The sequence below is a fragment of the Tamandua tetradactyla genome, chromosome 3, assembly GCF_023851605.1.
Source record: "Tamandua tetradactyla isolate mTamTet1 chromosome 3, mTamTet1.pri, whole genome shotgun sequence".
Lineage (NCBI taxonomy): Eukaryota > Metazoa > Chordata > Mammalia > Pilosa > Myrmecophagidae > Tamandua > Tamandua tetradactyla.
In genome coordinates, this window is record NC_135329.1 from 183,290,703 (window position 1) to 183,306,608 (window position 15,906).

At 38.4% G+C, this 15,906-nt stretch overlaps 1 protein-coding gene and 1 pseudogene across 5 annotated transcripts in view; both read right to left on the minus strand.

Annotated features, from left to right (window-relative positions):
• Window positions 1-15,906, minus strand: part of PLEKHM3 (pleckstrin homology domain containing M3) — a 308,498-nt gene that overhangs the window by 87,501 nt on the left and 205,091 nt on the right. Inside the window, exon 7 of one of the 5 annotated variants that reach the window (XM_077154895.1) lies at window positions 10,360-11,587. The exons of the other annotated variants lie outside the window; for them this stretch is intronic. Within the exon in view, the coding sequence (XP_077011010.1) occupies window positions 11,564-11,587 (24 nt within the window). The 3' untranslated portion in view covers window positions 10,360-11,563. Of the gene's footprint in view, window positions 1-10,359; window positions 11,588-15,906 lie in introns of those variants that run through there. 5 annotated transcript variants of the gene reach the window in all.
• On the minus strand, window positions 1,461-5,461 carry LOC143676516 (Krueppel-like factor 11; annotated as a pseudogene).

Here is a 15,906-nt window from a genome sequence, read left to right on the forward strand (position 1 = left end):
GTTCAATTAAGCAGTCCACATAAGTTATATTAGGAAATGCACTAGTCAAAATATAAATTTTGTACCAAATAAACATTTTTTTGCTTTAGTCTCACACATAAGTTAAAGTTTTAAAATATTAATTACCATCTATTTTCAACACCCTGCAGTATTGACATTCCTTTGTTCTTCATGCAAAAACATTAAAAAATCTGTACATTTAGTCACTATCATTATACACCCTAGGCATTCCTAGATTACACATATCAGTCTTTATCATATATCTTTTCTTTTAATTTCATTTGTGCCCCCAGGCCTCCTCCCTCTATCATTCTTACATTCAGCTTCATTCAGTGTTCTAACATTATTGTATTACAGTTAGGTAGTATTGTGGTATCCATTTCTGAATTTTAACAATCAGTCTTCTTGCATAATCTGTATCCCTCCAGTTCCAATTAGCCTATATCTACTCTATTTCTCTCCTGATGACCTCTGTTCTTAACTGAAATTATCCAGGTTCATTCATTAATGTTAGTTCATATCAGTGAGACTATAGAGTATTTGTCCTTTTGTTACTGGCTAATCTCACTCAGCATAATGTCCTCAAGGTCCATCCATATTGTTACCTACTTCATAACTTTATTCTGTCTTACAGCTGCATAATATTCCATCATATGTATATACCACAGCTTGTTTAGCCACTCGTCTGTTGATGGACATTTGGGTTATTTCCATCTCTTTCAATTGTAAATAATGCTGCTATAAACATTGGTGTGCAAATGTCTCTTTGTGTCCTTGCCCTCATATCCTCTGAGTAGATACCTAGCAATGATATTGCCGGGTCATATGGCAATTCTATACTTAGCTTCCTGAAGAACCGCCAAACTACCTTCCACAGTGGTTGTACCATTTGACATTCCCACCACCAGTGGATAAGTGTGCCTCTTTCTCCACATCCTCCTGTTGTTTACTGTTTTATTGATAATGGCCATTCTGGTGGGTGTGAGATGATATCTCATCATGGTTTTGATTTGCATTTCCCTAATAACCAGGGAAGTTGAGCATCTTTTCATGTGCCTTTTGGCCATTTGTATTTCCTCTTCTGAGAAGTGTCTGTTCAAGTCTTTTGCCCATTTTGTAACTGGGTTTTCTGTCTTTCTGTTGTTGAGTTGAACAATCTCTTTATATATTCTGGATACTAGACCTTTATCTGATATATTGTTTCCAAATGTTGTCTCCCATTGTGTAGGCTGTTTTTTGTTTTTTTTTTTTTTTTTTTTTTTTAAAGACAGAGAGAAGGAAGGAAGGATAGAAGGAAGGAAGGAAGGAAGAAAGGGAAACATCTTTAAACATTTTCTTGTTTTATTGTATTCTGTTTCTCCGTTTTTGTTACATGGGCTGGGGCCGGGAATCGAACCGAGGTCCTCCGGCATAGCAGGCAAGCACTTTGCCCGCTGAGCCACCGCGGCCCGCCCTGTGTAGGCTGTTTTTATTCTTTCTTTTTTTTGCAAATCAAAGAAAGTTTATATGATTCAAAGGAAAAAGTTACATTACACATACTCATTTAAATAAGTCAACATCTGTTACATAAAACATAATTACAAAAATTTTAAATTTTATTATCAAAACTACTTAAAAGGCTCAAAGTAAAAAAAGATCAAGCGAAATTGTTCAAGCAATAAAGTGCACTGGGGGACCTGCCTCATCATGCCTGCCCCTAAGACCCAAAGATATCAGGTGAGGGAGGCCACAAACAACAACAAGGGTTCTGGCTCTAGGGATAACATTTTTCCAGATGGGTACAATCTTTCAATGAACAAACAGAAAAAAGGCATGTATATAAGTTATTTCTAAACTAATCAGGAAATGGAAGTGTAAATTAAAACCATTTTTAACACATGTATTCTTCAGAACATACAATGCTCTGAGAAGGAAGTTCTATTTGAGAATCAACCAAACACTCAAAGACCTTGCATTATCCACCAGAGCACTAGTAGGACAAAATTATTTTGCATGTCATAATTAAGAAAAATATCCAAATTTGACACCATTCATGGCATACCGTCAAAAATGTTTATGCTAATTTAAGATATGTGTGGGAGAGAGAAAGGATTGGGTTGATGGAGAAAAGTATGAGCTATTATATACATTTAATTATGGTTCTCTTGCAATTGTGTCTCATGCCAAAAATGTGAAACTCTCATAAAAATACAAATAGCACTTACTTAACGAACATATGTTAAATAGCATTTGATAATAAAGCTCAACATGACTATTAAATAACACACAATGAATGACCAGGTGAGGGGTTGTATCAAAGATAAAAAAGACCTGAACACAAAACTTAATTACATTTAATTATTCAATATTTCACCTTACTATCATTTCAAAGGTAAAAGACAATAACTAAAAGGCAAAGACGAAATCTAAATATGCACTGCACCATAAAGAAATATTTCCAGGCTAACAAAGTAGTGCAACATTCCATATATTCCTTATATTTATTCTGTTGCCTGAATTTCCAACAATATTTAACAAAAAAGTTTCAGTGGACGCAGGAGGAAAAATCTCTTGTATGTCTGGGACATGGATTTACACAATTTAAACATGGCACCACGTTCTACTTTCTAGGTAGGATGCAAAAAACTTCTTTTACTCCATTCCAAGTAATTCTGTTTGAACAAAATAATTTCCTCCAAACAAAACAAATGAAATGGCAACTGAATAGTATCACTGCCATTTAGCCTAACTTGCATCTCCTACAACTTTTAATATTTAATAAATAAAGGAATTAGAGGATTGAGGCTGGACAGCTTATACATGCACTTTACTTCGGGTACGATGGACAGCGAAAACTTTCCAATTTGGTGAAAAGTTTATTGAATCCATAAGGAAATTCCTTTTTACTCTAAGACATTACTCTACCCACAACATATTGTGGAAAAGGCCACATCAAAAGAAGTTAATTTACAATTTACAAAGCAGTCAGTTGCTTGAGTGTTTATATTATCTTTTTGGTGTTTTAGATACAAGCCAAAAGATAAATATTAGACACTCAAATCCTACAGCAGCTCCCTGCTCACTGGGTATCTACTGAGTATTTTTTTAAGTTATCCTCTAGGGTATATTCTTAACAAGTCATGCCTTGGACACAGGTGACTGATTCTAGTTAACCAAAATTTTAGTTTCTTGGGCTATAATCCCTTGAAAATGTTATAAAGAAGCTGACTTCAAAGTTTATTTTTCCTTTTTCTTTAAGAGGGCCTTATTTAACCAGCTCTGATTCTAAAATATTCTTAGATCCACAAGGCTGGATTATAAACTTGTGACTTATTTTCTGGATGGAAACTGTACCAAGTTTACTAAAAGTAGGGTCATTATAAAAACTTTTTATTAAACACTCAAAAGCAGGTTGTAAAATCATCTATCTAGAAATTGGTGATCTGAGCACTAACGATATAAATATTTTTATAGAAAACGGTATAAAAATTAGTACCCTGTCTCATTTCTACAAAACATGAATAGAAAGGTTGTAAAAACCCAGATTTTGTAAACTTGATTGCCAAAATGTTTGTTTGAATGCTGATGACTACGCTTATCAGATTTTCATTCCATTTCCTTAAAGAAAATTGTGAAATTGCAAAAGATATCGAACAGGGTCCCAACCAAAAAGGAAAGTGAACATACTTTCATCAAAACCAGTTCCCCACCTAACCCCTAACCCCCCCAAGTTATTTGGAGAGGAAACCATCAATTCCCTTCTGTGTTATCTCCATTCCTGAATAAAGGCCGTTGACAGATGCCAGCGGTACCTGCCCGGCAGACCTCTCAGGCAGAGGCTGGCACGGGGCGGGTGGGTTCCCGGGCTTCTCTGCCGAGGTGATCCGGCTCAGCTTGCCGACCTCCGCCTGCCAGCTGGGGATCTTCTTAGTGGTCATGTGGGGCCGGGCGTGCTTGGTCAGGTGGTCGCTGCGCATGAAGCGCCGCACACACACTGGGCACACAAACTTCTTCCCTGTGTGAGTTCTGCGGTGGCGAGAAAGTTCTGAACGGGCAAATTTTTTATCACAGCCATCCCAGCTGCAGCTGAATGGCTTCTTCCCTGTAGTGAGTGCGGAGATGAGCCTTGAGGTGGGAATTTTTGAAGTAGGTTTTCCGGTAACGTGGGAAGTTGCAAACATAGTTCCTCCTTCGGGAGAAGTCTACCTGAGGGGTACAGTTTTGGCTGGAGGCGATGAACACAGGAGCAGGGGCGAGAGGCAGCAGCTTGGTGTTCCCCATGGCCACGATGCTGGATGAGCACGGGGTTAGGCGGGGGCAGGGCAGCCTGGGGAAGAACCAGCATCACAGCTCCCTGAGGCACAGACGGGCCCACAAACATAGATTGGGGCACTGGAGCTGCCTGGGGTAAGATGGGTTTGACCATCCCTGCAGACACTGGAGGAGGGGACTTCAGAAAGGCTGATATCACGCCACTCTGTCCAGTCACAGGAATCATCTAGCAAAGGACAGGGGGACTAGGCACAGGGACAGAAATCAGAGCAGTGGCTTTTCTTGGCAAGTCGTTTTCATAATTCTTTGGTGAGCAGGTCTGCATTGCAACGGGCCATCCCGCCTGCTGGCCTTTATCAGCAGGGATCAGGCCACCAGAGCTATGCAGGCAAGGCTGGCGGGATACCAAGTTAGTGCTGAGCAAACTGTTCACAGGGGGTATATCTTGCACAGCTTCAAAATGCCCCCCAAACTGTGCTTCTCCCTCTCTCTCTCTCTTTTTTTTTTTTTTTACATGGGCAGGCACCGGGAACCGAACCCGGGTCCTCTGGCATGGCAGGCAAGCATCCTTGCCTGATGAGCCACCATGGCCTGCCCTCTCCCTCTCTCTTGTCTCGAATCTGGGCTGCCAGAATGTGGCCAGGTGCAGGACTCTCCCCTGTGTGGCAGGTCACACCCATCATCACGGCTCTGCAGGGGGGCCGGAGGCTGGCTCCACTTCAGCTGCCATGGCAACGGATGGCAGGGTGACTGGGACCACGCGTGCTTTGGAATCAGGTACCTGGGAAGGAACAGGTGTGCCTGTTGGTGGTTCCACAAAATTGGGGCTCTGAGGAGGAGTCATGCACAGGGTTGATAAACAATGGAAGTCCTTTGGTAGCTCGGGTGTGGCTGCATCCACATGCACAGTTGTGGTGACATCCCCAGGGTCCGAGACAGATGTGAGGGGCCTTATCCTTAGCAGATCACCTTTCTGGGGTCTCTGACCCCAGGAGCTCATGTACACCAGAGCCTCAACAGCTTCAATGTCTGTGTGCTCAAAGACGCTACAGGTAGACCTTTCACTGTCATGCCTCTTCCTCTCCAAGATCGATTCACATATGTCCATGATTTCAACGGCGCCCGCGGCTCCAGGAGCGTGCATGGTGCTAGTGGTCCAGATGTACAAAGCGGCTGCCGGGTGTGGGCCTGGCGCAGGGCAGCGGTGCCCCGTCCTCTCCCCCGGGCTGTAGTTCTGCCCCAGCGCAGCCCACCAGGCCCGGGGAGGGGCCTCTTTTTTCTTTCTTGACGAGGTTTTTTTTATGCACAAAAGCGTTTAATTTTGAGGAGTTCCCATATCTTTCTTTCTTCAATGCTTGTGTTTTGGGTATAAGGTCTAGGAAACTGCCTCCTGTTATAAGATTTATAAGATATTTCCCTACATTTTCTTCTAAAAGTTTTATAGTCTCAGATCTAATGTTTAGGTCTCTGATCCATTTTGAGTTAATTTTTGTATAGGGTGAGATATGGATTCTCTTTCATTCTTTTGCATGTGGATATCCAGTTCTCTAGGCACCATTTATTGAAGAGACTGTTCTGTCCCAGGTGAGTTGGCTTGACTGCCTTATCAAAGATCAATTGTCCATAGATGAGAGGATATATCTGAACATTCTATTCAATTCCATTGGTCAGTAGATCTATCTTTATGCCAGTACCATGCTGTTTTGACCACTGTAGCTTCATAATATGCCTTAAAATCAGGTAGTGTGAGACCTCCAGCTTCATTTTTCTTTCTCAGGATATTTTTAGCTATTTGGGGCACCCTGCCCTTCCAGATACATTTGGTTATTGGTTTCTCTATTTCTGAAAAGTAAGTTGTTGGGATTTTAATTGGTATTTCGTTGAATCTGTAAATCAATTTGGGTAGAACTGACATCTTAACTATATTTAGTCTTTCAATCCATGAACATGGTATGCCCTTCCATTTATATAGGTCTTCTGTGATTTCTTTTAACAATTTCTTGTACAGGTCTTTTGTATCTTTAGTTAAATTTATTCCTAAATATTTTATTCTTTTGGTTGCAACTGTAAATGGAATTTTTTCTTGATTTCCCCCTCAGATTGTTCATTAGTAGTATATAGAAACACTACAGATTTTTGAGTGTTGATCTTGCAACCTGCCACTTTGCTATACTCATTTATTAGCTCCAGTAGTTTTGCTGTGGATTTTTCAGGGTTTTTTAATATATAGTATCATATCATCTGCAAACTGAGAGTTTTACTTTTTCCTTTCCAATTCTGATGCCCTGTATTTCTTTTTCTTGTCTAATTGCTCTGGCTAGAACTTCCAACACAATGTTGAATAACAATAGTGATAGTGGACATCCTTGTCTTGTTCCTGATCTTAGGGGGAAGTTTTCAGTTTTTCCCCATTGAGCATGATGTTAGCTGTGTGTTTTTCATATATTCCCTTTATCATGTTGAGGAGGTTTCCTTCTATTCCTATTCTTTGAAGTGTTTCAACAGGAAAGGATGTTGAATTTTGTCAAATGCCTTTTCTGCATCAATTGAGATGATCATGTGGTTTTTCTGCTTTGATTTGTTGATATGGTGTATTATATTAATTGATTTTCTTATGTTGAACCATTCTTGCATACCTGGGATGAATCCTACTTGGTCACGGTGCATAATTCTTTTAATGTGGTGCTGGAATCGATCTGCAAGAATTTTGTTGAGGATTTCTGCATCTATATTCATTAGAGAGATTGTTCTGTACTTTTCTTTTCTTGTAATATCTTTGTCTGGCTTTGGTATGAGGGTGGTGTTGACTTCATAGAATGAGTTAGGTAGTCTTCCCTCCTCTTCAATTTTTTCTTAAATGATTGGTAGAATTCACATGTGAAGTCATCTGGTCCTGGACTTTTCTTTTTGGGGAGCTTCTAAATGACTGATTCAATTTTTTTTACTTGTGATTGGTTTGTTAAGGTCGTCTATTTTTTCTCGAGTCAATGTTGGTTATTAATGCCTTTCTAGGAAGTTGCCCATTTCATCTACATTGTCTAGTTTATTAGCATAAATCTGTTCATAGTATCCTCTCATTACTTCCTTTATTTCTCTGGGGTCAGTGGTTATGTCTCCTCTTCCATTTCTCATTTATTTGCATCCTCTTTTTTCTTCTATTTCTCAACCTCGCTAAGGGTCCATCAATCTAATTGACTTTCTCAGAGAACCAACTTCTGGTTTTGCTGATTTTCTTGATTGTTTTCATGTTCTCAATTTCATTTATTTCTGATCTAATCTTGGTTATTTGTTTCCTTTTGCTTGCTTTTTCACTAGTTCTTCCAAGTGGACAGTTAATTCCTCACTTTTTGCTCTTTCTTCTTTTTTGATATAGGCATTTAGGGCAATAAATTTCCCTCTTAGCAATGCCTTTGCTTCATCCCATAAATTTTGATATGTTGTGTTTTCATTTTCATTCGCCTCGAGACATTTACTCATTTCTCTTGTAACTTCTTCCTTGACCCATTGGTTGTTTAAGAGTGTGTTGCTGAACCTCCATATATTTGTGAATTTTCTGGCACTCTGCCTATGATTGATTTCCAGTTTCATTCCTTTATGATCTGAGAAAGTGTTTTGTATGATTTTAATCTTTTTAAATTTATTGAGACTTGCTTTGTGACCCAGCATATGTATCTATCCTTGAGAATGATCCATGAGCACTTGCGTAAAAGATGTATCCTGCTGTTGTGGGGTGTAATGTTCTACAAATGTCTGCTACATCTAGCTTATTTATTGTATTATTCAAATTCTTTATTTCTTTATTGATCCTCTGTCTAGATGTTCTGTCCATTGAGGAGAGTGGGGAATTGAAGTCTGTAAATATTATGGTAGACATGTCTGTTTCTCTTTTCAGTGTTTTTAGTGTTTGCTTCATGTATTTTGGGGCATTCTGGCTTGGTGCACAAATATTTATGACTGTTTTGTCTTCTTGTTGAATAGTTCTTTTTATTAATAAATAGTGTCCTTCTTTGTCTCTTTTAACTGTTTTACATTTGAAGTCTAATTTGTTGGATATTAACATAGCTACTCCTGCTCTTTTCTGATTGTTATTTGCATGAAATATCTTTTCTCAACCTTTCACTTTCAACCTATGTTTATCCTTGGATCTAAGATATGTTTCTTGTAGATAGCATATAGATGGGTCCTGTTTTTTAATCCATTCTGCCAGTCTATGTCTTTTGATTGGGGACTTTAAGCCATTAACATTTAGTGTTATTACTGTAGGGGAAGTACTTTCTTCTACCATTTTGCATTTTGGATTTTATATGTCATATCTAATTTTCCTTCTTTTTACTTTTACTGATAGTCTTCATTTCTACACTCTTCTCCACATCTCTCTCTCTTCTGTCTTTTCATATCTGTCTCTAGTGCTCCCTTTAGTATTTCCTGCAGAGCCGGTCTCTTGGTCACAAATTCTCTCAGTGATTTTTTGACTGAAAATGTTTTAATTTCCCCCTCATCGCTGAAGTACAATTTTGCTGGATATAGAATTCTTGGTTCACAGTTTTTCTCTTTTAGTAACTGTTCTAGTTTGCTAGCTGCTGGAATGCATTACACCAGAAACAGAATGGCTTTTAAAAAGGAGAATTTAATAAGTTGCTAATTTACAGTTCTAAGGTTCAGAAAATGTCCCAATTACAAGAAGTCTACAGAAATGTCCAATCAAAGGCATCCAGGTAAAGATACCTTGGTTCAAGAAGGCCAATGAAGTTCAGGGTTTCTCTCTCAAGTGAGAAGGCACATGGCGAACACAGTCACAGTTTCTCTCTCAGCTGGAAAGGCACATGGTGAGCAAGGGGTCATCTGCTAGCTTTCTCTCCCAGCTTCCTGTTTCATGAAGCAAACTGGGAGGTGTTTTCCTTCTTCATCTCCAAAGGTCGCTGGCTGGTGGACTCTGCTTCATGGTGCTACAGCATTCTCTGCTCTCGGCAAATCTCTTTCATTCTTCAAAATGTTTCCTCTTTTATAGGACTCCAGAAACTTATTAAGACCCACCTAAATGGGTGGAGACATGTCGTCACCTAATCCAGCTTAATAACTACTCTTGATTAAATCACATCTCCAGGGAGATGATCTGATTACACTTTCAAACATACAGTATTGAATAGGGATTATTCTACCTTTATGAAATGAGATTAGGATTAAAACATGGCTTTTCTAGGGAACATACATCCTTTCAAATCAGCACAGTAACTTAAATATATCATCCCACTGTCTTCTAGCCTCCATGGTTTCTGCTGAGAAATCTACACGTAGTGTTATTGGGCTTCCCTTCTCTGTGATGGATTGCTTTTCTCTTGCTGCTTTCAAGATTCTCTCTTTCTCTTTGACATCTGACTTTCTGATTAGTGTCTTGGAGTATGTCTATTTGGATCTATTCTGTTTGGGGCATGCTGTACTTTTTGAATCTGCAATTTTAAGTCTTCATAAGAGTTGGGAAATTTTCAATGATAATTTCCTCCATTAGTTTTTCTCCTCCTTTTCCCTTCTCTTCTCCTTCTGGGACATCCATAACACGTATATTTATGCGCTTCATGTTGTCATTCAATTCCCTGAGTCCCTACTCATATCTGAGTCCCTACAGATATCAGCCTTCCTTTAGTCAGGGTATCTTTCTCTGGATGCTTTAGTTTGGACATTTTTGTGGCCTTAGAACTGTAAACTCCTAAGAACTATAAACTATAACTTAATAAATTCCCTTTTTAAAAGCCATTCCATTTCTGGTGTATTGCATCCTGGCTGCATGAAAAAACTAAAACACCTTACATATGTGGTACAATTCCTAAGATTGTAATTTTTGTGCAAATGTTTCACCCCCAAGGAGCAAGCTTCCTTTCCTCTGTTCCTTCTCCAGGAATATTGTTTTGTTTTGTCTGTGTTTTGCCTTTACTGGTTTTTACTGTCCTTTTATTGTCTTTAGCTGCTTTACCTGAAGGGTAAATTCTGGGTGGAGGGTTACCCTGGAGAGGACTTTTCCAAATCAGTATTTGCCAGCTAAAAGAGGGTCTGGGACCCATGACAGGGGTTAAAGATTGGCTCCAAATTGCCCTGGGAAGAGGATCAAGACACTTCTTTTTTTTTTTTTAAGACACCTTTTTGAGGGCTCCTCAAGGTTGTACTTTCCTGGCCTGCCCAGCACATGCAGCCCTTCAGTTACTCGTCCCTCAAAGCCCTGAGGAAGTATTGCTTCCTTAAATCTCCATTACCTCTCCCATTGCCCCAGTCAGGGTTAAAATAATGGCTGCCACTGCCTTGGTCCAGGGAAGGTTGAAAAGCTAGCTTCAAACCAGGACCCAGACATCCAAATTCCCTAATCAAATACGGTAATAAATGGTTAGCTGTGCCCACCTCTGTTCTTGGGGAAGAGGATTTTTACATCTTGTTCTGCCACCAGTGAGTTAGCCAAGGACTGGACCCCAAGGCAATCTTCTGCTAAAGTGGGGGGATGGGTGCCAGCAGCTGCCAATTGGAGAGAGCAATTCACTGTTCTTTATCATAGTTTATCAGCCTCTTTTTCTAGGTCTTCCCTGGATGCCATACAGTGTTATTTTACCCTTCAGAGCCCAAGAACAGTTGTTTGTTTAATAGCTGTTTTGGTGGAAGGACTGAGTCCTGGAGCTCCCTACTCGGCCACCTTCTCTGAAAGCCTAAACTTAATTTCTTGTATTATGTGAAGTTCTAGTCTGATTTATTTATTAGTGTGTATATGTAACTATTTCAGAGGTACTATACTGATTGAGTGTTCAAGGAATACACAATTCCATTTATAACTTAAAATTGTGTGTCATTTTATAGTACTATGGAAGAAAGACAGAAATGTAACACCAAGCTGATGTCTTCTGGGATTTTGCTACTCTTCACTTTTGCAGTCTTTCTATAAATTCTTTTCCCTGTCATTTCAGGTACTTCTAGAACTCAAGGGACTGTCAAATATCACTTTTTATGAGGTGGACAGCTGGCAAGTATACCAAATATGCTTCCCCTTCTTGTATGAAGGCAGCCCACTAAATCTGCCTGGTCAAACTTCCAGCTCAGTGATACACAGACTTTTTTCCCATCTTCTATTCTGGTCAAGATGGTCAGTATTGGAATTTGAGGCCTATGGCTTTCATGCAGACTAAGACAACACACTTTATTTGATTTACTTTCTTGCATACCAATCAAAAATTACAATTAAGTTAAAAAATAACCTAGTGTTGCCTTCTCCAAACCACAGTTTCAGAAACAGCTGCCTATTACTCATGTGTGGCACCAGGAAATTGCAGTGTCATGTTCAAGGTCTGCAGCCAATAGAGATCTGTGGGATTGGGAAAAGGGAATAAATGATTCTTTAATGTCTGTTACCTTCACTCCCCTAGCACCACCAAAATATTCAAAATCTACAGGAGGAGGGAGACAGAGAACTAGTAACTTGGAGAAGAAAAAAGGAAGAAAAGGCTCTTTCTTACCAAATTTTTTTATGTACTGGCTAATTTCTTCCCTCTGATTTGTCAATTTACTTTCTGTTTCAATATAAGCATTCCTCAGTTGCCATTTAACATCTAGATTCTTGGTTAACTACTGGAAACTTTGATGAAGAGGGCTGCTACACTTGAAAAATGGCCCTTCCTCTAGCAGTCTAACCAAAGGCACGGTTCATGTTGAACAAACATCTACCACTTGCTAGTAACAAATAAGTTTGATGAAATGGAAGGAAGAAAATTATCGCACATTGTAAAATGATTTCTAATATACTCTACTTTGCATTTGCTTGTAGATTCATGGCCTAAGGACCATGAAGAGGTGTCCTTGCTATTCTGTGTCTGAGCATTATTTCTTAGCATTAACATGAAAGTAAAGTGAAGCCTTGGTGGCTGAGTGACCTGGGTCAGGCCAGGTGAGTCCTGGGAAGTTAGAAAAATACCCTGTGGACCCTGCTCAAGCTTGACAACCCTACAAACACTGAGAATATCTGAATCAGCATTCAATTCTAAATTGTACTTCTCTTAATCCTAAAAAAAAAAGAAAGTAAAAGCATAACCCCAAAAGAATGGGGATTATCCTACTTCAGAAAGTTTCTTAAAATCTCATTTTCCTACAACTAACATTTAGACTCCTTATCATGTTTCAATGCTGGGATGTTTGTAAGTAAACAGAAAACTGTTTCTTTTCTAATTAGTTGCTCCTCCTCAAATCATTATGGGACTGCTCTAACAGGACTTCGTTTTTGGCTCATCAGGCATTTAGCTGAGACTGGATTAGGATTTCACCAATTAGCTCTTATCTGATCCTCTTGTAAAGGTGAGAATTTCTATTTACACTTTGGAAACTATGTGATAATTTAATCTGGGTTAAAGTAATTAGGAAGATTTCTGAATGGTCAGATCATCCTATCAAATTATTTTTTGCTTCCTGCTGGAAACCAAATTTGAGGAAATAAAAGAAAAAGGAATATCAATTTTCCTCAATGGTAAGAATGGCAAAATGAACCCAAGAACATAAATTTCTTATTCAGAAAAATTAATGAGATAGGGTCCACTTCAGACAGTTTTTCTGCACTAAACAAAGTGCCTCAGGAGAGCAGTCTAGTCAAACTCAGTCGTATGGAACTTTAGTGATACACATATGCAGAGAACAGGTTCAATTGTGGGGTCCAAATATTCTGAGCCCCATATTAGGCCACATGGTCTGATATAAGTACATTTGTATTATTTATGGGTAATACAGATAAATATATTTTAAATTAAGACAGTTCCGTGTCTGTTGAGTTAGTTACATATCTGAAATAAATCTGATTTGGCTCTCTTCTATTCACTTTTGCCTCAGTCATAACATTATTGACTCATTGAATAGTAAATCAAGAAAGGTCTTAAAAGATGATCTTAATTCAGCTTCCTTATTTAACAAATGAGGAAACTGGGGCCCACATTGGTGATGCAAGTAGCCAAGTGCACAAAGCTGGTCAGGGATAGCCCTGACTCCACTTCTTGAGCATGTTTTACTACCCTAGAAAGGGGCCTTTCTGTGGGCACCGAGTACAACCCCAGGGTTTGGTTCAGCCCAGGAATTCTGATGTCACTTGATGCCTACTGACTCACCATGCAGAGATGGATTTCTAAAACTGAATTAGTCCCTTCACGGAAGGTTTGAACCATCAGTTTTGATCTGAGTTGGACCTGCCTTTGGCTATTAAAAGATTTACTGCCCAATATATTTAGCCCTTGTATAAAAATTCTCCTAAATGTTCACATCTTGTGTAATTTTCTGAATATGGAATGTGGTCTTGAATATATCTTATTACTGGTCAAACTACTGGGAAATTCATAAATTAAAGAAGCACAAAATGCTGTGACAAAAATGGACTTAATATTAACTTAGACCCCATGCTATTTACCAAAACTAGAGAAACAACTTTACTAAGGGGAGAAACAACAATAGCTCGAGAAAGCAAAGCATAACAATACAACTTTTTCAATGCTGTATATGGGAGAAATTGAAGAAAAATGACTCATCGAAGAGAATGTGAGTGGCAGCCAATGTGAGACATCTGGACAGAAAACAAAAGAAATATGTACGTCAAGAAAAAGTGCATTAAATATGGGAGTAAAAAGGGGGAAAAGGTTAAAAAACAGTGAAAGGGACTATAGATACAAAAAGTGAAAAAGGATGAATTTGATTAAGACTTGAAAGAGAAGGCAGAAATAGTCTTATCTATCCTCGGTAAGCTGAACTCCATGCCTCAGTTTCCTTATCCATAAAACAAAGTAATTATACTAAATGATTCATAACTAGATGATCACTAAGGATACCTTTTTTAAAAAAATTTATTTATTAATTAAAAAATTAAAAAACCAAATAAAACATCAACATATATAATCAGTAATTCACAATATCATCACTTAGTTGCATATTCATCGTTTCTTAGAACATTTGCAGTAATTCAGAAAAAGAAATAGAAAAAGAAATAAAATGAACACAGGAAAGAAAAAAAAGATTATATCTACCATACCCCTTACCCCTTGCTTTCATTGATCACTAGTATTTCAAACTAAATTTATTTTCCTGCTAACATTTTAAGACTCACATTCTGTAATTCAGTAACTTGTTCCAAAAGTTTTTCTGCCAAACCAAAGTTCCAAATTATTTAACTTCTCAGAATAACTATTTTCTCATAAATATAATAATATTATAAGTTTAACAATGCATGAGTTTTATAACATTGTTCTATATTTTTAAATGAGATAAACGTACAAAGCCTTCAGCAAAGATCCTGGTATGGATTGAAAGCTCATTAAATATTAGCCATCAACCTTTTCATGTGTGCTTTTGTGCTATTTTTTAAAAAATTTTTATTAATTAAAAAAAAATTACAAGAAACACAAACATTCCTAACACATACACTCAGCATTTCACAATATCATCACATAGTTGCATATTCATCATCATGATCATTTCCCAGAACATTAAAATCAATTAAGAAAAAGAAATAAAAAGACAATAGAAAAATATAACAAACAGAAAAAAAAATTTTTACAGGCCATACCTCTTACTGATCCCTTTCATTGATCACTAGCATTTCAAACTAAATCTATCCCAACATTTGTTCCCCCTATTATTTATTTTTATTCCATATGTTCCTCTCATCTGTTGACAAGGTAGATAAAAGGAGCATCAGACACAAGGTTTTCACAATCACACAGTCACACCGTGAAAGCTACATCACTATACAATCATCATCAAGAAACATGGCTACTGGAACACAGCTCTACATTTTCAGGCAGTTCCCTCCAGCCTCTCCATTACATCTTGGTTAACAAGGTGATATCTACTTAATGCATAAGAATAACCTCCAGGATAACCTCTTGACTCTGTTTGGAATCTCTCAGCCATTGACACTTTGTCTCATTTCACTCTTCCCCCTGTTGGTCAAGAAGGTTTTCTCAATCCGTTGATGCTGGGTCTCAGCTCATTCTAGAGTTTTTCTCAATCCCTTGATGCTGAATCTCAGCTCATTTTGGGATTTCTGTCCCATGCTGTCAGGAAGATCCACACCCCTGGGAGTCATGTCCCATGTAGACAGGGGGAGGGTGGTGAGTCTGCTTGCTGTTTTGGTCGGAGAGAGAGGCCACATCTGAGCAATGAAAGAGGTTCTTCTGGGGGTGACTCTTAGGCTTAATTTTAGGTAGGCTTTACCTATCCCCTGTGGGGTTAAGTTTCATATGAACAAACCCCAAGACTGGGGGCTCAGCCTATACCTTTGGTTGCCCACACTGCTTGTGAGAATATCAAGAATTCAACTTGGGGAAGTTGAGTTTTCCCCTGTTCTTACCATTCCCCAAAGGGGACTTTGCAAATACTTTTCCATTCACTGATCAAATAGCTCTGGGATTCATCATGGCATCACCTGGACAAACCAACAAAATCTCATGTCCTATACAAAGTTCCATGTACTTCAGGTGTTCAATCAACTATCTACATAAGTTATATTAGGAGATGCACTACTCAAAGTATAGATCTGTACCAAATAAACATTTTTTGCTTTAGTCTCACACATTAGTTGAAAATTTTAAATATTAAGTACCATCTATTTTCAGCACACTGCAGCAATGACATTCCTCTGTTCTTCCTCATGCAAAA